Raw genomic sequence first — 22,046 nt, forward strand, 5'->3', positions numbered from 1 at the left:
TCTGCACACTGTAAGTGCTCTAGTGCTGATCAAAGGGTAATCAAGGGCACGCAACGAACCCCACGTGCTGGCAGCTACGCGCGCGCTTGTACTTGCCTGCCCAATAATAAAAACTGATATATTATGAAGGTGCAAGGATATATTTTGGTCAACTTTCTCCGAGACAAGTGCTCCCACCTGGCTGATGCAAGTAATATTGGCGTAAATATTTTTTTCATGGTTTCGTCACGTTTATTGTGCTGCACATGAGCAAGTCATGCTTCTCTCTTAAAATGTACGGCCTGGTCTGCTGGCGGCTCCTCGTCCCAAAGGCAAAGAAACCGCAGTAGAAGGTCTGCTCTGCTCTTCATTCACTGTTACTTGTACTCAGGCCATAGGGCAGTCAGGCCCCAAGCCAGCCAGCTATTACACAACCGACTCCGAGGCCACGGCACCGGAACCTTTGATGCCACTATTCCCTAAGTGTTCCTGCCACAAAGTTAACCACGACACATTTCACCCGTGGAGATGACATAATTGGAGAACAATCCTCAGATCAAGGAGTTCTTCTCGCCCCCTTTGCCCCATCTGTTCTTCCTGCTGCCAATCAACCTCTGGATCCGTTTACTGAGATTATGCAGCTGAACGCGGTACAGGACCGTCGGCACGGAAGGCGACACCTTGCAAAGCAGTCCTCTCTTTCCTCCAAGTTCCTAACTCCTAAGAAATTATGTCTTCAGCAACCAAACTTACATCTCTCTATCTTGTCCATGGGTTCTGGGTGGGTGAAGGGTGTTGGTGTGTGTGTAGGGGTAAAACATGCCCGGTGCCTGGATTAATATGGACAGGGCATTGCCTGCCATCTCGTTGAGGAGGACGATTATCTTGGTCCTAGTGCCTTACAGACTTGTGACCAACTGTGTTAGACATACTCGTGCTCTTTTTGTGTTGAAGCATTCGCCTTGTGCACAGGAGAATCCTCTTAATGGACACTAAACGTAGCCTGAACCACTTTTCTGGGTTAATCTGTTTTCCAAAGACGATCAGCCCTTACGCCGGTCATTATTCAAGGTCAATCTTTTGTTACTGCTTATCTTTTCAAAGCAAGGGTCAGGCTCTCTGATGACTCTTTAAATGTCAATGGTGCTAAGGACAAGAGAAAGTCACAGCCAAAAGTGTCAAACAATCCTTTGTTTTGGACTGTCAGTGTAAGGAACAGTCTGTCCCATACCATGTAGCTTTGTGTATTGCATGTAGGTGGTTTAAGTACAATAAGGCCCTGAATCAGTGCCTTAAAAATCTTGTAATGGTTACAGGCTCCACCCCTCCTTGTCCAAGTCAATTATGATGGAAGGGTCCTGATAAGCAAGCATTTACAAATGCAACAGGTTTCACGCTGTATCCTCATCTCTAGAAAGCCCACGCAAGTACAATACAGTACATTACATTACATAATGTTCACGTGCACTAGTTACTCGGTTCTCTGAAGCAGCAGGAACTGCAATGGTCCTAATGTAATCAAAATGATTAACAATTGTGGCAAGTCCCTCCTACCATGGTTTACCCCAGTAAGCCAGGAGTTGGCACCATTATGCCACGGTGGGCACTATCGTGGCGTATAAGCCACCATATGCCATTGTCACCATAATGTCTGGGTTTCCATTGCAGCAGGAGTGGGTGCCACAGGTGCCCACAATGTCATGAATTAAAACCTCAGTGAACAGAAGCGTGGTGACTGCTGCACGAGGGGGATGCAAGAGTGGGTGGGCGGCACTAGAAGTAAGTGGAAGTATGTGGGTCGGGGGTGATTGAGGGAGTGCCTGAAAAGAGAGTGACTTGCACAGCCGGACGAGAAAGTGTTATGTAGCCCGTAGGCCGAGAGGCTATACATCAATGCGTTCCAGCTAGGCAGGGTCACAACAGGTCTGAAAGTTCCCTTGGGGGGCGGGGCATATGGTTCTCTGCAGCGATTGGAAGGAGGATTCTCTATCCGACAACCCTACACAAGAGTCTCAGTGTGTCTCCCCATCCCCCACTAGGTTACCCAAAGAAACCAGTAGGGAAAAAAGACTATAAATCTGCCAAGGAAGAAGCGGGCACTAGAACCTTGGAGAAAGCTCCCAACACCCTTAATGTGGGAAGGCAGACAGGGTGCAACCGTGAACTTTCTGTGACAAGTTTAAGCATTCTTAAAGACAAACCTACTCTGTGCAAATATACGTCCGTTCCACCTCTTTCAGAGTGGTATTAGGAAAGGGGGGCTGGGCCTACTAAATGCACCAGTGCAGACGAACACCTAACAGAATATTCTGCATAATAAAGAAACAAGCAAGCCCGTTCTCGTATTTGTTATAATTCTAAAGATGCAACCAACGGTATGCAACAATGTTTGTAAAAAAGATCTGTTTTCGAGGAGAGCATCTTATATAAGACTTTTGAACACAATGAATATCAGGCAACAGTCTCTCCGAACTTTTCACCTACACATAACTATAACGCACTCCCACGCTACTTGCTCGCTCGATCAAACTCCCCCACCCCACACACACCTCCACCACACCCCTCCCCCCCAGCAACCGCGCTCTTGCTTGGCTCTAAAATGTCAGCAAAATGTACTTCAACAAGGCTGCATGAAAGGTATGATGCATAAAGCAAGCCTCTCAGCACATAGTCTGAAGGGGATATTTTAAGATGTTGACAGAACGCGCGATCGTGTGTTTTTGTAAAAAAAAAAAAAAAAAATGGAGGACATGAAAAGTTTAATTTATATTTTAATAATAAGAATAGCTACAACGTCTGATTCACATGAATAAATTACTGAATTTTTGGTATCCAGGGCCTGCGGTTTTTCCAGAATTTTGATCTTTGTGTGTACGTCAGTAGTTGCGCCATCGCCAGTACTTTGGTTAAGTCACTAGCGGAATCTATTCCTTTTCCAGCCGAGCAGCCAGGCGGTGCGGTCAGCGCAATGCACAGCCTGTTCCATCCAAACTACAGTTTATGCACTACTCCCAGCAGATGCTTTACCTCTCCAGGGGACATGCTCTTCTTCAGGGCAGGGTCTGGCTTTCAATGCTGCCCCATGGATTGATGCCAGGGAACAGTACAGACATCCACTCAATGCCGATGCACTGATTCACAGAAAAACATAACCCGATTTTAGCTGCACTTAATGTCTCCTCCAATACTGCCAGAGTGATGCTTAACCCACATCTGGAGCAGCACTCGAGCCCATATACTGCTCCAAGGAAAAATGCAATCTCCCCACCTACTGCTCCCCCAGTGTTCATGCATAGATTCCCTCACATTGCTCCATGGCAAGCCACAACCTATTTAGGTCCCCACTTCACAACCTATACTCTATTCCTAAACAAAACACAACCCCCTTCAAGTACTAGTACTATTTCTAGGCAACATTTGTGGCACACTATGCCTGCTCCCAGCCCACTCCACAGACCCTGCACTTCTTCAGGACAGTGTGGGGCCCATTTCAGCACCTCAGCGTGACTCATACACTTGTACAGGGAAACGAACATTCCATCAGGACCCATGTGCTGTTTCGACTATAAAGCGTGACCCACTGCCAGGCCTGCACGGTTACAAGGTATGGAGACTGATTCCGACCGCCCCTCTGAATGTTCAGCTCCAGATCCAATCCAGACTAAGTTCTTGTTCAGTCCAGGATCCACCTAGAGCTCCAGGTCAGAGCATCACCCAATTCACAGCCTGACACCAAAGCACAAGTCATTCTTATTACTCCACCCCTTCCTTTATACAGCACGGCCAAACACTATCAAGTGATCCCTGATGGCTTTGTAGGTCTGCATCACTTTGCCATAGGTGTAAGAGTTCAAGAAAAGGCAGCAAAAAGATGGGATTTAAACAACCAGCTTCTTTTGTCAGCCTTGCTGCGGAGTCATGCCTGCAGACCTTGGACTACGCCTACACTGTGTCCACGTCCACGTCCCAGTCTTCCAAGGATGGCGCGGCAACCAGCTGATTCCCCTGGGTGTTCAGAGTCTTCAAAAACCTCAAGGTCACACTGACTCTGCATCTTGATCCGCATTTGGTCAACGTCGGGGTGGAACATTTCACCCTCCGTCTGAGATAATGCAAAGAAGTATCTGGAAATAGAAGGTTCAAAATGTAAAAAAACAGAGTAAAAGCTCCACATCTACTGATCTGTAAAGCAAGCTCCCCGATTGCTTTCTGCATTCGTTGCTTAGCATGCATTCTGTAGGATCCAAACCCTGATGTCACTCACCCTCCTTAAACTCTTTCTTCAACTTGCTAATTCCCTTATCCTCCCATAATTCCCAATAGACCTGCCTATTATGACCCATTCGAGTCCACAATGTTCTGCATGCTTCAATGCTTGTAGAAAACTTCCAATCCGATCACATCCCCAGTTACAATGCCTTGTCCACCTTTGGAAACATTACACCCACAATGGCAGCCAGTTTCCCACATCCCTTCTGAAATGCCACCGTCCAGATGTTTATTCCACCTACCACCAATCCTCCATCTTGTAGTCACCGATTAGTCTCCCTTCTTACTGCTCCTTACTCCTCTGCTCCTTCTTCAACCGATCACTGAATGCCCTAATTGCACTTCTCTATCCAAATCTCTGTTCTAACCTTCTGCGCCCCTTCCACGTCCCCCTCCTCCCCCCACAATAGGCCCTTGTCCTCAATTTCATGCCATCCATCCTTACATTAAAGCGCCTCACCTTCTTTTGTGTTATGGTGCAGTCCAATTCGGTCTAGCTTTATCTGGAGGTTTCATTTTCTCAAGGTTCTGATTCACGTTGTACAACACTCTCCCTGATAAAGATAAAAGGATAAGTTACTGGAGATTTGCAAGTCTGTTATGGGGAGTGGGGTTGTCGGTCATTATATTTGAGCTACACTTCAAGATCTCTGTGTTCTGATAAGCAAATTATTGATACAGAGTCAATATAAATACTTGTATACTTCTTTATTGCCCATTGTTTTGTAAGTAGTTCCACACGCCACCACATCGTCTCACAACAACCATCTCTTAATCAAGACCCACAGAGACCAAATCATGTTCCTACCACTCAGACAAAACTAGCAAGTTAAGCCACCAACCCTCTCTGTATACATCCATGTTAGCCCCTTGCACTCACACCTCCCGACAACTCACCACTCTTGTACCCTTGTAAGAAGCTGGCCTGGTGTGTGGTGGACAACTATGGTGTTGGCACCTTATACCAGGTCCAGGCAACCCCTTTTAGTGAATGAAGACAGTGTCTAGGATGCCAGGGCTCTCTAGAGGTAGCTGTGGATGAGCCACCAATACTTATCTAGGAGACATGCAAAGCTTATGCAATACCACAGTAGTCACACAGCAACTTCTCACACAAGAAAGAACCACAAAGTGTTACAAAAAGGTACTTTATCATAGTAACAACACTAGATTACTTATAGGCAGTCTCCCAACCGGAGGTAGGTGCACACGGTATATATACACAGAGTAATAATTAGAAAATGGCACAAGAAACAACAAGCATTGGTAAGGATTAGTGAAAAATAGGGCCCTAGGGGAGAACCAAACCATATACTAAAATAGTGAAATGCAAAGTGAAGTTCCCCATCCAAGGATATGGAGTTGTTAGAGGGAAGCTGTAAGAACTAGGGACCCCAAGAGGTGAGTACCTAGGTGACCCCCAGGGACCAGGAGAGCAGAGATAAGTACCTGGGTTTCCCAAGGACTAACAAAGTGAATTGTGCAAGAACAGGACCAGACTAGAAGAAATCAAAGGTGGATTCTGGAAGAAGAGAACCTGCAAAAGTAGGGTACAGACTCTAGTCCACGATGGAGTGTCCATTTGGGGCTGGAGCCACTACCCACCCTTCTCTGGGTGAAGACCCAGGTCGACGGGTGAAGACAACCAGCTGTGAAGCCCAGGAGCTGAAGAGAAGTCCTTGGAGCAGTGCAGATGGTGTTCCACATCAGTCGTCGGGTCGCAGATGGTCAGTGGATTAGGAGAACCACCAACAAGCCTTGGTAAATGCAAGCAGAAGCAAAAGAAGAGTTGCAAGGCTGAAGAGGATGAGCAAGGTCAGGGGACTTTACTTTTGGAGGGGAGTCCGGGCTTACCCTCAGCAGTCAGGAGAGCCAGCAGAAGCAGTCGCAGCCCCCACAGGCTACCAACTGGCAGCAGGCACAGTAAGTTGCAGAGAGGCCCAATCAGCACACCTGGTGAGAAGTCCCACGTTGCTGGAGCAGCAGGGAGGAAACTTTTCTTGACACAATGAAGTGCTGGAGGCTGGGGCAGCTCAGAGCCTGAAGATCCATTGTAGTAGGAGACAACAAGCCTTGGAAGCTGCAAAAGTCACGGTGCACAAGGGTACTGTCCTACAAGGGGAGGCAAGGGCTCACTGTCTCCCAAGTTGAACAGCACGCAGAGAGGACCAAGGGGACCACTACCAGTGATGCAGGATCCATGCAGTTCCAGAGGACAGCAGACCCACGCAGCCAGACCTTGTTTCTGTAGGTCCCTGCAGATGCAGGGAGGTGACTCCTTCACTTCAAAGGAGTTTCTTCTTGCTTCTTGGTGCAGGCCGAAGTCCTGCTGACCCCAGAGGATGCACAGCCGGGGAAATGTTGCAGTTGCTGGAAGAAGCTGGAGAAACAATGCTGCAAGACGAGGTCGTCTTGGGAGTTGCACTCTTGTTGGTTTCTGAAGAGTCCAGTTGCGGTTCCGGTGGTCAGAAGTAGAAGTAAACAATGCAAAGGAGTCCTGGTGGAGTCTTGCACATCGAATCTTGGGACCCACCCACAAGGGAGTCCCTAAATAGACCTAAAAGGGGTTTTTGGTCACCTTACAACATGACCACCTATCAGGAGGAGTCTCTAACATCCACTACAAAGGTAAATTGGTTTCCCCGCACTTACGAAGTCCAGTGCAATGGAGCTGGAGTTCGTAGGGGCACCTATGCGGGCGGGCGGGCGCACGCACGCACACACACAGACACACAGCCCCCCACCCTCTTTGCTAGGAGGATCTACCATATGGGTGACTTAGTGACCTGGTACAGTGACCTGTGGTGAAAGGGTGCATGCACATTTTCACGCAGGCTGCAATGGCAGGCCTTCAGATACATTTTGCATGGGCTCGCATGGGTGGCACAATACATGCGGCAGCCCATGGGGAACCCCTGGTGTCCCAATGCCCTGGGTACCTAACTGGCATATACTAAGAACTTTTAAGGGGACACCAGTATGCCAATCGTGGAGTGCACAAAGGTCATAACCAACCAAATTCAGAGAAAGAGAGCACAATCACTGGGGACTAAGTGGGATCACAGTGAAAACAGTCTAAGCACACTAATAATAGGCAAAAGTGGGGGTAACCATGCCAAAAAGAGGAACATTTCCTACAGCCCTCACAACAGACAATGCAGGAACCACATCAGAGTAGTGCAACCCCTTCTCCCCCAACAGCCAATGGTACGGAGCAAACTCTAGTCTAATGCAATGGCATCAGTGAATCCATGAAGAGATCCACAAATACTAAGAAAAGTATTGATGACTTCAAGAACATTTGCCTCATTGTCCCTCCTTCAATTTGCAACATCCTCACCCAAACTATCTAAGTGAACAAGGCGGAATCTGGCAATCACATGGATGACTAAACTCTCTACTTTAACCATTCCCAAGTTCCATAAACACCTAGTGTGCAAGGCCTGCCACTTGATATATGTGAAGAGTTCACGAATACGCCCAGAAATTAGTTGATGACAAATATGAAATGTTTTTAAAGGTAACACAAGTAGGACTACACGGCGTACACAAGGACAGGGCATTTGGTCCACATATGAGCTAGATACACTTATGTCAGGCATGTAGGTATGAACTGGAGAAAGCATAAGGACAGGGCATCTGGTCCACATACAAGCTAAATACGCTTATGCCAGGCAAGTAGGAATGCATTGGGGAAAGCATGTTTTTACAGTATTGTGATGTATATCTTTTCTAATGTTATGTTTTATGATGTTGAGTTGAGCTCAAATTAATATAATGGTTTGATAAGGTTTATCTACAGAACAGAGGTTTAGTTTATTGATGCCCAGCTCATCTCATTGCATTGACATCAGAATGAAAGTCTGAGTAAATAGCCCAGTTATGACTGACTTTGGGGTCAAACAGATCCCAGCAGTAGATATATTAGTCTGCTGAGGAATGGTGGCTGACGTGTGAGGAAAGGGAAAAGTTACTTACCCAGTAAGCATCTGTTTGTGGCATGTCGTGCTGTATATTCACATGCTTAGCATAATCCTGCCATCTAGTGCTGGGCTTGGATGTATGCAATTTGCTTTTCATCAAAGAAAGTCTTTTGAGTCACAAGAAGCGTGACGACTCCTGTTGCTGGTAATGTGCATCAATATCGACTCAATTGTTAGATTGTTTTCCCGCATGGCGGGCAGGATGAAACTGAAGCAAAGCATAGTATAGAGAGATGTCTATGCAAAAGGAGTTTGTGAGAAATACTGAAAGTAACTGTAACAGGCACAGGTGTCCGGACAGGGGGGTGGGCGCATGTGAATCTACAGCACTCCATACTACGAACAGATGCTTAATTGCTAAGTGACATTTTTCATTCAAGGCATGCATGGCTGTAGATGCACATGCTATAAAGCAGTCCTCCTCCATAAGCAGTGGCTAGCCTGTGGGAGTTACAGTTGTTTGAAACAGTGTTTGAAGAACTGCTCAGCCCACACATCGGCTTGTTGACAGGCCAGTACATCTACACAGTAATGTTTGGTATATTTATGTAGCTGCTTTGCTTATGTCAGCTATCTGTATATTTCCTAGGAAGGTCATTGAAGCTCCTTTTTTTTACGAGTGGGGTGAGCCCTAGGAGGAATGGGTAAATTACTTTTAGCACAGCATGTTTGGATGCATATAACAATCCATTGTACAATGCCCGATCTAGAAATATCCCCTCCTTTGTGAGATTTGGACAAAGTAACAAATAGTTGTGTCTTCCTAAATGATTTAGTCCTGTGACTGTAATACATGAGAGCTCATTTTGCATCTAATGTGTTCGAGCTGTATGGCAGCCATGGCACTCACAGCGTGAACAGGCACAACAGCGTGAACTCCATCAGCGGTATTGGAGCGCTGGTCACAAATTTCACAGTTACCCAATCAGAGTAATTTCTTGTGGCTCTCCCTTTAAAACAGTTGAAATTGGTAAATGCTTTACTTAAATAGAAAGCGGCTGTCCCTGCACAGCGGGAAAGCCGATACTACAATATTCACTGCACTCGGGAAACTCGCCCCATAATGCTTTGCAAGGCATTACTTTTCCAAAACATTTTTGCTTATAGCTCAGCCTGTTGTGGTCCTAGGACAACTGGACCGCCTACAAAACATTCACCATAACGTGCTCTTTCTGTCTAGGTCATCTGTGGGTCCCCAATAACCTAGTGTGGGGACCCCAAAATAATAACCCCTACCACCATTCAGTATTTTGTTGAGCACTCTCATGGCTGGAACTTTTCTTTTACAGCTGGGAATAGCTTGTGTTTTAAGGGCCTTGTTTGTAATATCATTGCTATAAGCCTGTTACCCCTGAAAATGTGTAATGCACAACGCCCAATAGGGGCAAAATATGTTACATAGCATTATTTATTGCCTTTTTCTTTTTTTGTGGTTACGCCCTCTAGGGGTTAACTATATAGTTACATGACCATGTTTCTTACAAATGCTATTTTCATCGTGTTGTCCTCTAGCGGCTGTTCTAAGCATTACAGACATATCAACATACTGAAATATTAGTGGCACGGAAACATGCTCCATAATGCTTTGCAGGGCATTACTTTTACAAAACACTTTTGGCAGAACTCAGCCTGTGGTAGTCCTAGGACAATGGGACCACCTATAAAAAACTGACCACAATGTGCTCTGTCTACATAATTTCTGGGTCCCCGCACAATGTTACTGGGGACTCCAATATAATAACCCCTCCACTATTTATTATCTTTTTAAGCTCACTCATGGCTGGAACTTTATTTTTACAGCTGGGAGAATTTATGTTTTATGGATTTTGTGTGTAATATCATTGCAATAGGCCTGCCAGCCTTGAAAATGTGTAATGCATTATACCCTCCAGGGGTTAACTACATGGTTACACTGCATTACTTTCTTTTTTCATGTGGTTATGCTCTCCAAGGGCTGACTGTGTGGTTACAGGACCATGTCTCTTACAAATGCTATTTTTATTGTGGTGTCCTCTAGGGGATGTTCTGAGCATTGCAGTTAACATAATATAATATTTGCAGCACAGAAAGTCGCCACATAATGCTTTGCAGGGCATTACTTTTACAAAACATTTTTGCTCATAGCTCAGTCTGTTGTGGTCCTAGGACCATAGGACCACCTTCAAAACACCGTGTACATCATCTCTGGGTCCCCACACTAGGTTAGTGGTAACACCAAAATAATAACCTTTCCCACCATTCAGCATCTTTTAAGCTTTCTCAAGACTAGAACTTTTGTTTTATAGCTGGGAGAAGTTTTGTTTTAAAGGCCTTGTTTGTAATATCATTGCAGTAGGCCTGCTAGCCCAAAAGACACCCTCTAGGAGTTAAGCTTATGGTTACACTGCTTTACTTTTTCCCGTTTATTTCAATGGGGTTATGCCCTCTAGGGGCTAATAATATAGTTACATGACCATGTTTCTTACAAATTATATTTTTGTTTTGGTGCCCTCTAAGGGCTGTTTTGAGCATTACAGTCTAATGCCAAAAGTTTATTTCTGGTAAAGCTTTATATGATAATTGTATATGTTTTAATAATCTCTCCTTATTACAATTATGCCCATCATTCAGGGCAACTTAACATCCTTATTACACTATGACTGTTTGAACAATCTTGATATGTTTAGGTGACCCTTCTAATTTATTTCTCCTCTGTGGCTGTCTTGTCTCTTTTTGGGGGGAATCGTGTTAGCCAGCCAGCAACTCTGATGTTGGGGTAGTAAAAGTGGTATTCTATTGGAATTAGCATGGCAGATTTAAACCAGGATGCTAAATGGCAACATTTTCATTTTTTTGCTGCAGAGAGAGGACGAAAGTAAATGGAAGTGCTTTAGTTATATGCAGGACCACTGGAATTATATGGCAGGAAAAAATGTAATTATGAGGCAGAGTTGACCAATTTATTAGGCCGGAGAAGTCCAGTTATGAATTTACAATGGCAATAGCTCTAACTCAAGGAAATGCTAGACCTATTGCATTGCAAATGCTTGCTGTGGAGTGAAACGGGTTCTCTAGCTCCTGTTTAAAAAATTTTTTTTTTTTAGAAGTGTTTGTACTTCCTTGGGCAACTATTGATTTTGTGGGGAAAGTACATCTTTGCGAGATGGAGGTTGGGAGGTGTCAAAGTTTTACTGGGCACCAACATTTTCAGCTCCAGTGCCAATGTTTTCGGCTTTGAAGATCTCGGCTCTTAAGTGGCAGGTTTTGGTGCCAACAGTGGCCAGTGTTTCAATGCTGAAATTTTCAGCTCCGAAGTTCAACGCAACCCAGAGCTGGGAATGGTAGTCTCCAAAGCAGCCGGCTTTGATGGTTTTTTTTTGGCGCCGAGCTAGGGCTGCGCATGTCTGAAGATAACAGACGGTGCCGACTATGGCCCCGAAGATAGTGGAGGTCCAGCAGTGTGTTTAGGTTGGTCTTGAATTGAAGATTGACCCTGTGATGGTTTGCTGGGGTCGATGTTAAGGTGGTGAGGGCTGGTTGTGCATGAGGCAGATCCAGCATCTTGATTTCCGAGCCAGAGCGGTCACCAGGCAAGAGGTCCATGCGTCTGCAGCCAACACAGTGCATTGTGTTCTTCTTGGATGTCCTCTGGTCTGGTGTATCGTCCACGACGTTCCTAGACGTTAAGCCTGACAGTTGCATAAGTCTTCTTGGATCTGAAGGAGCGGAAAGTCTGGCAGCTGGCCTCGTCGTGTTCAGGAGGGAGGCACAGATTAAAGACCTGGTGGAGATCAGTGTGAGGATACTTAGCCTGACACAGATGACAAAAACAAAAGGGTGCCTGTTCCATCACTGAGTGGACACGGTGTAGGGGGAATGCCTAAGGATCGAAGTAACACCCTGCATTGCGATGGGCCCACGGGGGGCGTGGGAGGAGAGGAGAAGAGAGGGAGAAAACAGTGATCAACAACAATGCTGGGGGAAAGCAGGTATGAACTGACAAAATGCATCACAACGGTGCATCACAACCAGAGCAGAAGAGCACACGTCCGAACTTGACAGTGGAAGAAAACAATCAAACAATGAAGTTGATGACCATGAGCATTACCAGCAAGAGGAGGAATCATACTGCCCTGTTACTCGAAATACTTTCTTCAATCAAAAACAACTTGCACACATCCTAGCCCTACGCTATGTGGCAGGATTATGCTAAGCATGTGTATCTACAGCCATACATGCCTCGAACAATTTGTTACCACAAAACACCCTGAGTGAACATCCTGAATTGAATAACTTAAGCTCTTTGAATGAAATTCTATTTACATTTTCTAAATATAATAAAGGTGCTTGCAAATATTGATTTGATTACAATCTATACTAGGAATGGGTCCAAGGATTAATTGTGGATGTGAGGGCACTACCTGAATTGAAAATGTCTGTTCTTGTATTGGGGTAGGTGCATGATCTCCTAAGTCTAGACCATTCTCACCAGCATATTAACTGCAATTAAATACAAGTTACTTAACATCAGTAACAAAATATCTGGTAGAGACATATTCTAGTTGCAGATTCCTTACCTTAGAATTTCCCCCAGGCGTCAGACTGGATCCTGAGATTTTTTCTTCGAGCAATGCCCTTGCGTGCCGGTAGGTGGCGTGGGTCGACTCCGCAGGCATCATTGGCATTGTAGTCGCCATGATGATGTCGGGAGTAGTATATAGATGTCGCTTTCGTGCAGTGACGTCAGTTTCCATGCCAAAGTGCAGAGCCGCCAAGAACACTGAGATTGCTGCGCCAGAGCTAAGGACCTGAAAGGGGAATCCCTGTCCCTAGAAATCAGTTCGCAAGTGGGGAGGATGGGAGGGCGGTAAGGAATCTGCAACTAGAATATGTCTCCACCAGATATTTTGTTACCGAAGGTAAGTAACTTGTACATCTGATAGAGACTTCTAGTTGCAGATTCCTTATCTTAGAATAGATACCCAAGCAATGCCATCCTCGGTGGTGGGCTGCAAACCAAGATCATACTAGGAAGTCCTGCAGGACCGAACGACCAAAGTAGCCGTCCCAATGGACCGGACTGTCCAGACAGTAATGTTTAGCAAACGTGTGCAGGGACGCCCACGTAGCTGCCTGGCAGATATCCAGGACAGGAACTCTGCGTGCTAACACAGTGGAAGCAGCAGCTGTTCTGGTGGAATGAGCACGCAAGCCCTCAGGAGGTTGCTTCTTGGCCAAAGAGTAGCACATTTTGATGCAAAGAGGCACCCATCGAGAGAGGGTACGCTTTTGCACCGCCTTCCCTTTTTTCACACCCACATACCAAATAAAGAGTTGATCATCCACCCGGAAATCTTTAGTACGATTGCGGTAGAACGCCAACGCTCTTTTTGGGTCCAGACAGTGGAGTCTCTCCTCCTCATGGGAAGGGTGTGGGGGTGCGTAGAAAGTAGGCAGAGTGATCGACTGGCCTACATGAAAAGGTGTCACCACCTTAGGAAGGAAGGAAGGAAGCCTTGGTGCGCAACACTACTTTGTCAGGGTGCATAGACAAGTATGGCGGTTTTGAGGAAAGGGCCTGAAGCTCACTCACCCTGCGAGCAGAGGTGATGGCAACAAGAAAGACAGTTTTGAAGGTGAGGAGCTGCAAGGGACAATTATGCATTGGCTCAAAGGGAGTACACATCAAATAAGTAAGGACAAGATTGAGGTCCCACTGAGGCATGATAAATGGAGGGGGAGGAACTAAATGGGTGAGGCCTTTTAGGAATCTACTCACAATAGGAGATTTAAAAAGTGAGGGCTGATCAGGTAACCTAAGGAAGGCCAAAATGGCAGATAAATACCCTTTAAGGGTGCCCAAAGCAGAGCCCTGCTGGGCCAAAGAAAGAATGAACAGAAGAACCTCGGACAGAGGAGCAGGAAGGGGATCAACAGATTTGTTGGTACACCATGCCACAAATTTATTCCAAAGACAGGCGTATACAGTTTTGGTGGAGGGACGCCTGGCTGCCAAGATAACATTGCAGACATCAGGTGGAAGATCAAAAGTCATCAACTGTCGCCGCTAAATCTCCACACATGAAGGCGGATGTTGGACAGGTTTGGGTGAAGAACCGTCCCCTGTTGCTGCAACAGAAGATCCGCCCGAAGAGGCAGTTTGAGTGGAGGATCGATGGACATGCTCAATAGCTTCGGATACCATCCTCTCCATGCCCAGTCCAGAGCCACCAAGATGACTTGGGCCCGGTCGTTCCTGATCTTCTTGAGAACTCGGGGTAGAAGAGGTATAGGAGGAAAGGAGGCCGGAGTTCCTCTCGAGACGAAAAGAGTCTCCGAGCGAGTGCCACCTTGGAAACTCCAACGCGCAAAACAGCTGACATTGCGCATTCTCTGCGGAGGCGAACAGATCCAAACAAGGCTCTCTCCACTGCTGAAAGAGACCTTGCGCCACCTCCGGATGGAGACGCCATTCGTTATCACCTGTGTATCGACAGCTGAGTTAGTCCGCTCTGGCGTTGAGGGAACCCGCCAGATGTTGAACCATCAGGGTAATGCCCTGATGTTCCAGCTATGTCCAGAGGCGTGGTGCCTCCTGACAAAGGGTTCAGGACCCTACTCTGCCCTGTTTGTTGCAGTACCACATGGCGGTAGTATTGTCCGTGAACACCTGCACCACTTTCCTTTTGAGAGAGGGTAGGAATGCTTTCAACGCAAGCCTGATCGGCCGGAGCTCCCGAAGATTGATATGGAGCCCAGACTCCGCCGGAGACCAGAGTCCTCTGATCTCCACCTCTCTCATGTGGCCGCCCCAACCCAGAAGTGACACATCTGTCACTATAGACAGATCTGGTTGGGGAAGGGAGAGGGATCGGTCGTGGACCCAATGCGGATTCGAAAGCCACCACTGCAGGTCTTTCGAAGTCCCCTCTGAGATCTGGACCATGTTGGAGAGATTCCCCTGATGCTGTGCCCACTGGAACTTCAGGTCCCCCTGCAGAGCCTGCATATGCCATCTGGCACGTGTTACTAGCAGGATGCAGGAGGCCATGAGGCCCAGCAGCCTCAGAGTCAGTCTCACCAAAACCCAAGACAAAGGCCGAAAGATCGGAATCATAGTCTTATGTCTTGGACTAGCCTTTCAGGAAGATAAGCCCAAACTGCACTGTGTCCAGAACAGCTACGATGAAAGGGAGTGTCTGAGAGGGAGTCAGGTGTGACTTCGGCACATTGCTAGTGAACCCCAGCGTGTGCAGGAGGTTTGCCGTAGTCTGAAGGTGGGAGACGACTTTCTGGGGCGAGTCTGCCTTCAACAGCCAGTCGTTGAGGTAGGGGAAGACTGAGACCCCTAACCTGCGCAGATGACCTGCAACCGCCCCCATCACTTTAGTGAACACCCGAGGGGCGCTGGTAAGGCCGAAGGGGAGCATGGTAAACTGAAAGTGCTTGTGACCTACCATGAATTGTACGTAACGTCTGTGGGCAGGCAGGAAAGGGATGTGGTAATAAGCGTCCTGCAAGTCCAACGCTACCATCCAGTCTCCTGGGTCCAAGGCAGACAGAACCTGAGCCAGGATGAGCATTCTGAATTTCTCCTTCTTGAGGAAGTAGTTTAGGTCCCGAAGGTCTAGGATAGGATGTAAGCCCTTGTTCTTTTTTGTTATCAGAAAGTAGCGGGAATAACAACCACGACCTACTTCTGGCACAGGGACCTTTTCTATAGCTCCCTTGGCCAAGAGAGCTGCAACTTCCTGGCGGATCCTCCGGAAGGTGACTGAAGGATGGGGGCATGATTGGTGGAGCATATTCGAAAGGGAGGGAGTAGCCCTTTCGAACTATCTGCAAAACCCACCTGTCCTTGATGTATTCCCAGTAGGGCAAGTGATGGTGAATCCTGACACCAACTGGACGGGAGTGAGGGGACAGAGTAGGAGGGTTTGGAGGCTGCAGCGGGGGCAGAGGTGGACTGGGCAGACCTCTGGTTCCCTGTCCCACGATCACGTGCGATTCCGCGTACCAGGCCACGCAGAGGCTATACAGCATGGGTGGCACGGTGGCTGGGTGGAGGACGTGAAAGGGAGCTCCTTCCTTAGCCACGAAAGGGGCGAAAAACAGACTGGGGGGGCGAGGGGCAGAGAAAAGACCAAGGGACCGAGCCGTAGCCCTGAAATTCTTGAATCTCTCCAAGGCCGAGTCTGCTTTATCTCCGAAGAGATGTGAGCCATCAAAGGGCATGCCCATGAGTGACTGTTGGACATCCCCCGCAAAACCAGAAGTACGCAGCCAGGCATGGCGTCGTAAGGCCACTGTCGTAGCAACCGGAGAGTCGGACATGTCCAGCCAACAACGGATTGTGAACTTGGCCGCATCTCTCCCATCGTTCACAGATTGGGAGACAATAGCACGGGCCTTCTCTGGTATCTGCGGCAGGACATTCCCAACCGTATCCCACAAAGAGTAGCAAGAGACTGGAGGAAGAAAATAACTTCTTGCCAAACTGTTCCAGTCTTTTGGATTCCCTGGGTGCGGAAGGGAATGCGCCTGAAGAAGGAAGCCTGGAAAACAAGACTCTCAGGCGTGGGGTGCTGGGACAGGAATTTAGGTTTGTTTGGAGCGGACCGATGGCGGCGTGCGATAGTCCTATTCACAGGAGCCCCTGTGTTGGGTTTGAACCAGGTGCCCAAAAGGACATCGGTGAGGGCTTCATTAAATGGCAAAAGGGGTTCTGAAGTAGAAGCCCCAGGCTGAAGCACCACCATCAGGAGATTAGACCTGACCTCAACAGTGGGAAGCTCAAGACCAAGGACCTTAGCTGCCCTACTGACCACCATAAGTTGCTCCCTCCGCCATAGACACGGTAGGAGGACAGCATGTCAGCGTCAGGAGAAGTATCCAGACCACTGGCATCACCCAATTACTGAGCCCAGTCCAAAGATGGGTCATTCTGGTATTCATAAGGGTCCAAGGACCCCTCCAATCCCTTCCCATATTCGTACCCATAAGAAAACGGGTCCGAATCTGACCTGGGGCGGATAGGCCCCATCGACGTCAAAGGTGGTATCAGCCGATGCCTCTCCGACTCGGAATCGTCGGGGATAAGAAAGGGGTCGACATCGCTAGTGGGCACTACTGACGTCAGGAGCATCAACAATCGACCCGGTGAAGGTCTCAAGGATGCGACCGGTGCAGATCCGCATGCGGATGTGGAGGTGACCTCGGTTGCCGGAGCCAAAGCTGCTGGTGCAGAACCCGAAGGTCCCTCATCCGAACCCCTTGGGCCCGAAGGCGCCGTATCTGGGTCGGACCGCCCAGAGATGAGGTGCAATGCCTCATAAAACTCTTTAAGCTGGGCGGGGGTCGCTGCGGCTCTGGGAAACTCAGAGAAGCACGGAGCCGAACCAGACACAGGCCCTGAGGATGGAGGCCTTGTGTGTGGATGCTCCTCCCGCATCTCGTCAGTCAAGCGACGGGGCGAAGTCGGAGAGCGATGGGATCTCTTCGACTTCTTCTTCTTCTTACCCTGACCCGAGGATTTGGAAGAACACGAGTGGTGATGGTTCAGCGACTGGTCTTGAGACCTTCCTCTCGATCGAGCCCAGGACTTACGCGGAGTCATGTGCCAGGCCACCATGAGATTTAGGACCGCTCCCTCAAAGCCTTCAGGTGCATGGCCCGGCACTCTGAGCACGACTTCGGGTCATGGTCGCGCTCAAGATACCACAAACTAGATGAGGATCCGTCACCGACATCGTACGATGACAGTTCTCGCATGGCTTGAGACCGGTCTTCGGGGACATCCTCGACGCACCAAATTTCTCACAGAAATTCGAAAGTCGGTAAGAAAGAGACCAGGGTAGCTCTTCTCCAGATCAGCGTGTGGTGTGGAAAGAAAAGAACTGATGTCACTGCACGAAGGCGGCATCTATATACTACACCTGACGTCATCACGGCAACTACGACGCCAACGACGCCCGCGGAGTAGACCGAAGCCACTTACTGACGCGCAAGGGTACTGCTCAAAGAAAAATCTCAAGATCCAGTCTGACGCCTGGGGGAAATTCGAAGGTAAGGAATCTGCATCTAGAAGTCTCTATTAGAATAATAAGATCATGCACATTTTGTGTGTGTGCAAACAAATTTGCCACCCAACAAGGGTTTTATTGTTTTTTCTCTCACTTGAATATGATATTTTTCACAAACTTGTATAGATGTATCTACAATAGAAACTCTCTTTGTATAGCTCACTCAGTCAACATTTTTTTTTTGCTCCGGCTCATAGGCCTTGGGGCTGTATCTTGATGGATTAGGAACCTAGTAGACACAAAACCCTATTGACCAAAACGACTATGCTTACATAGTGCTATAAATGCATCTGAGGAGATCTGATTTAATGACTATACCTAAGCCTACTGCTTTATCCCTCATGCAATTTTACTGAGCAGTATTTCTCATGCTTGTGTCACAACTCTACTAAATGACCTCTTGTTCTGTACATCGCTATCAAAAATGCTACATTAAGAACATAGTTCTGGAAACTGGACTCCATATACCAATACTGCTTGCTGTTTCAGACAGACAAGGCTACATTGTATCACAGTGACTGAAGCAACAATGTAAATTAAATCAAACTTAGAACATGGTCCCCAGTAGCCCATCCTTACCCATCTCTTTGGTACTTTCTTCAAGCAACCTTAGCAGCTCTGAAAGATGTAGAGGAACCCTTGAGCCTCTCATGGGAGGACCTGAAAGAAAAGAACACTGTCAGGGCTGGTACATAAAATAACATACCTCTGATGTCACAAAACTAAGGAATGTACTCAAGAACTAAAGATTGTGTAAGGCCTTACTTTTTGCTACAATCATCTGGCAACACACTGGTGCATTTATGTTTCACGCACAGGGGTTCACCATAAATAACCACTTTATGGAGACACTACTCGTCTATTTTTAAACTCTCACTACATGTTTCAAGAAGGATGGAACTCCATCTAGATTGAGGAGCCTAGGTTGATTCATATTTAAATATGCCAAGTGCAGTAAGGTTAATGGTAAGTGGAATCATCCCTGTACCTCCTAGTCCAAAGCATCTTTTGAGTTACTCAGAGATTAAACCTGAGCAGGCAACTTCAAGATCTTGATAATGGGTTTCACGGGTGTAAACACTGATGTTGGCAATTTAGCCCAGCAAGGTGTGGGCTTTCTTTGGAGGACGGCAAGGCAAAGTGGAAGTGTAGAGAAGAGATAAGGCTCGGAGAAGTGGAGGAGACACCTTCTAGGAATGCTTATTTTTGTAATTCTTCATTTTTTTAAATGAAAGTGCCAAAAGCCTTGGTCATAATCATGACCTTTAACTGGAGCAGTTTGAGAAAATGAGACATGGTTTCAAGGTAGAAGAAGCGGTCTACGATGAAGATCCTGTATTCAAAGCTATTGGCAATTTCACCATTTCTGCAGTTCTAATCCTCATTTAAGCTCTGGTATCAATTTTGTTTAAAAAAAACAATATCATCATACAGCTCATGGAGGATATTGGAGGGCTCAGACCTGAGGTCAAAGTTGTTGTTTAAGTTACCGTTTAGGACAAGGAGGCTCTCAAGAGAGCAGGTCTACTTGCAAATCATTTAAATGCTGGTGTAAAGGATGCAGATTGAAAGGGAGGCAATACCTTCCATGATGACCCTAAAGCAAAGGCTGCACAGTCAGATTCTATTTTTCGTTCCTTCTTAACAGTTACCTTAACACTCACTGACGGAAATAAAAAAGTTAAAACGATGTGGGTGGTGAAGAAATAATTTGTGTATTACTACAATGTAAAACTCACCACTGCCTTTGAACCACAATCAGAGCCACTATCATAGTTGAGAAGTAGATTATTTTCTACATTTAACATCATTAGAAGAAGAGAGACAGGGCTGCAAATCCTTTGGATTTGTCAGTCCTGGTTGGATACGCAAGGTGCAGAAGTTATGCATTAAGGGCCTAATTCACAAACTACACTTTTATAGTATCTAATGCTTTTAAATAAGTTGACTACTTTCCAGTAAAAAACAAACTGCCCTTTTGTAGTCATTCACAATTCTGTAGTAACTAACACTTTAAAAAAAAGTGTTAGTAACTCAAAAGTGTAAATTACTTTTGTGAATCAGGCCCAAGGAGTATTCTTACAAAGTAGTCTGTTGCTACTGGCACAGCATTCACAGAAGAAGGCATGTGGGGTGAACGGGATGAGGGGAAGGACATTGCATCATGTGATACAATTTATTCATCTTGCATCTGACTCACCCAGGCAGTCAGTCCAGTCATAGTTCTATATTATTCCACCTAATTTATAGCACCCAAAAAGGCCCCTAATTATACAGAACCTAATATTATGTCAAATAAATTACTATTCCTAGTCTGACACATTACCTACAACTCCAAACATAATCCTAAAACCTAACTATATCCTAAGACTAATTCACTCCTAACACCCAAACCCTAAACACTTTTCGATGCCTTACATACGGTATTCTTTGCTATGTGTGAATTTGGATGGAGTACATTTCTATGCTTTAAAGTAGGTGCTTTCAAAGATTTCTTCCCATTCACAAACCTAGAAAGACCTTCCCTTCTCTCTGGCTGAAACACTGTTACCTCCCATCTACTGCTCCCCAACGCCGAGTAAAGGACGTTTCAACTCAAATACTGTTTTGTTCTCAACACATGTTCGTGGCTGTTCTGTGAACTTAAAAATCCTTCTGAGAGAACACAAAACCAACTGCTAGTCTTGAGCCTTCAAATCAAATCTGTAATTATCTTTCACAGGGTAAAAATTTTAACATTTGTGAACTGCTGCTGGTAAGCATCTGGTCATAATTGTGCAAGCCCCTTTCTGGACCGCCCCCAAATAGGGCTTTGTACTTGTTGAGATAGTGCTTCTAGAACTTGATGGTCATTCTATGAGATGACTCAGCAGAGATGCTTGAGCTCCAACCACTGGAATAAGAGTGCTACAAGATGGGATTGAGTTAAGTGTCCCGATGCTGCACACAATGCAGGCATCAGTGCAGGACCTTAGTTCGGATCGTGCTGCATCTGAAAACTTAGTGTTGCGTAGGTCCCAATATTGGAAAAGCCCTGGAGACTGTGGTGTTTTGAAACTGTTCTAGCACTAGGCATGGCCGAGGCTGATGGGAAAGCAGGATAAAACAGAAAACATTGGCAAGGGTCACAGGTGAGCTTTGCAGTCAAGGAACAATGAAGAATTTGCAATGAGAGTCCCTGGGTCAAAGTTGAGATACATCAGTAGAGCTGTCTTGCGAAACAGTGTATTAATGTTGGAAATCTTGTATTCAAGAACTGAAGTACATTAGAAAACCTACAATGAGTTTGCGAAGCGGTGTTTGAGCATTATTTTAATTTAAAGAAATAGTGTGAAAAGGGAAAAAATTCAAAGGTCTGCCACGGATATGGTTTCACACACCAACCTTCAGGCTGCCGTGTCCTGTTGCAGGAAGCTGGATCCCTCTTCAAACGGGAAGATAGTTCATCCTGATGGCTCCTGACGGACAGAAAAAAAGAGGAGGCCCATAAATAAGCATATCTTTAAAGGCAAATGCACAAATGCAGAGAATACTGCAGACAACACCTCCTGCGGAGCTTACCTCTTCAGAAAATTAACTACCAGGTTGACTTCTTTCAACCTCTATTTTCCAAAAATTATAATTCTGATGTGGAAAAAAGGCAACGTTTACTCCCTGTAAGAGGGTTCCTTGCCAGAGGGTGGCCTCGACCACCGATGATGCATGGTTGGTTCATTACTGGGATGGAAGATGGGGATGGTGGGTTGGGAGTGAC

The 22,046-nt window shown here is 46.5% G+C and overlaps 1 protein-coding gene across 2 annotated transcripts in view; it reads right to left on the reverse strand.

Annotated features, from left to right (window-relative positions):
* Positions 1–2,732: 2,732 nt before the first annotated feature.
* ANKS3 (ankyrin repeat and sterile alpha motif domain containing 3) overlaps positions 2,733–22,046 on the reverse strand; it is a 121,521-nt gene continuing 102,207 nt past the window's right edge. The window contains exons 14-17 of one of the 2 annotated variants that reach the window (XM_069210335.1): positions 21,677–21,750; positions 18,872–18,952; positions 4,709–4,802; positions 2,733–4,103 (exon numbers count right to left, since the gene is read on the reverse strand). In XM_069210335.1, the coding sequence (XP_069066436.1) occupies positions 4,720–4,802; positions 18,872–18,952; positions 21,677–21,750 (238 nt within the window). In that variant the 3' untranslated portion in view covers positions 2,733–4,103; positions 4,709–4,719. The remainder of the gene's footprint in view (positions 4,104–4,708; positions 4,803–18,871; positions 18,953–21,676; positions 21,751–22,046) is intronic. The other variant, XM_069210336.1, reaches the window with a different exon arrangement.

This window comes from Pleurodeles waltl, chromosome 10, assembly GCF_031143425.1.
Source record: "Pleurodeles waltl isolate 20211129_DDA chromosome 10, aPleWal1.hap1.20221129, whole genome shotgun sequence".
Taxonomy (NCBI): domain Eukaryota; kingdom Metazoa; phylum Chordata; class Amphibia; order Caudata; family Salamandridae; genus Pleurodeles; species Pleurodeles waltl.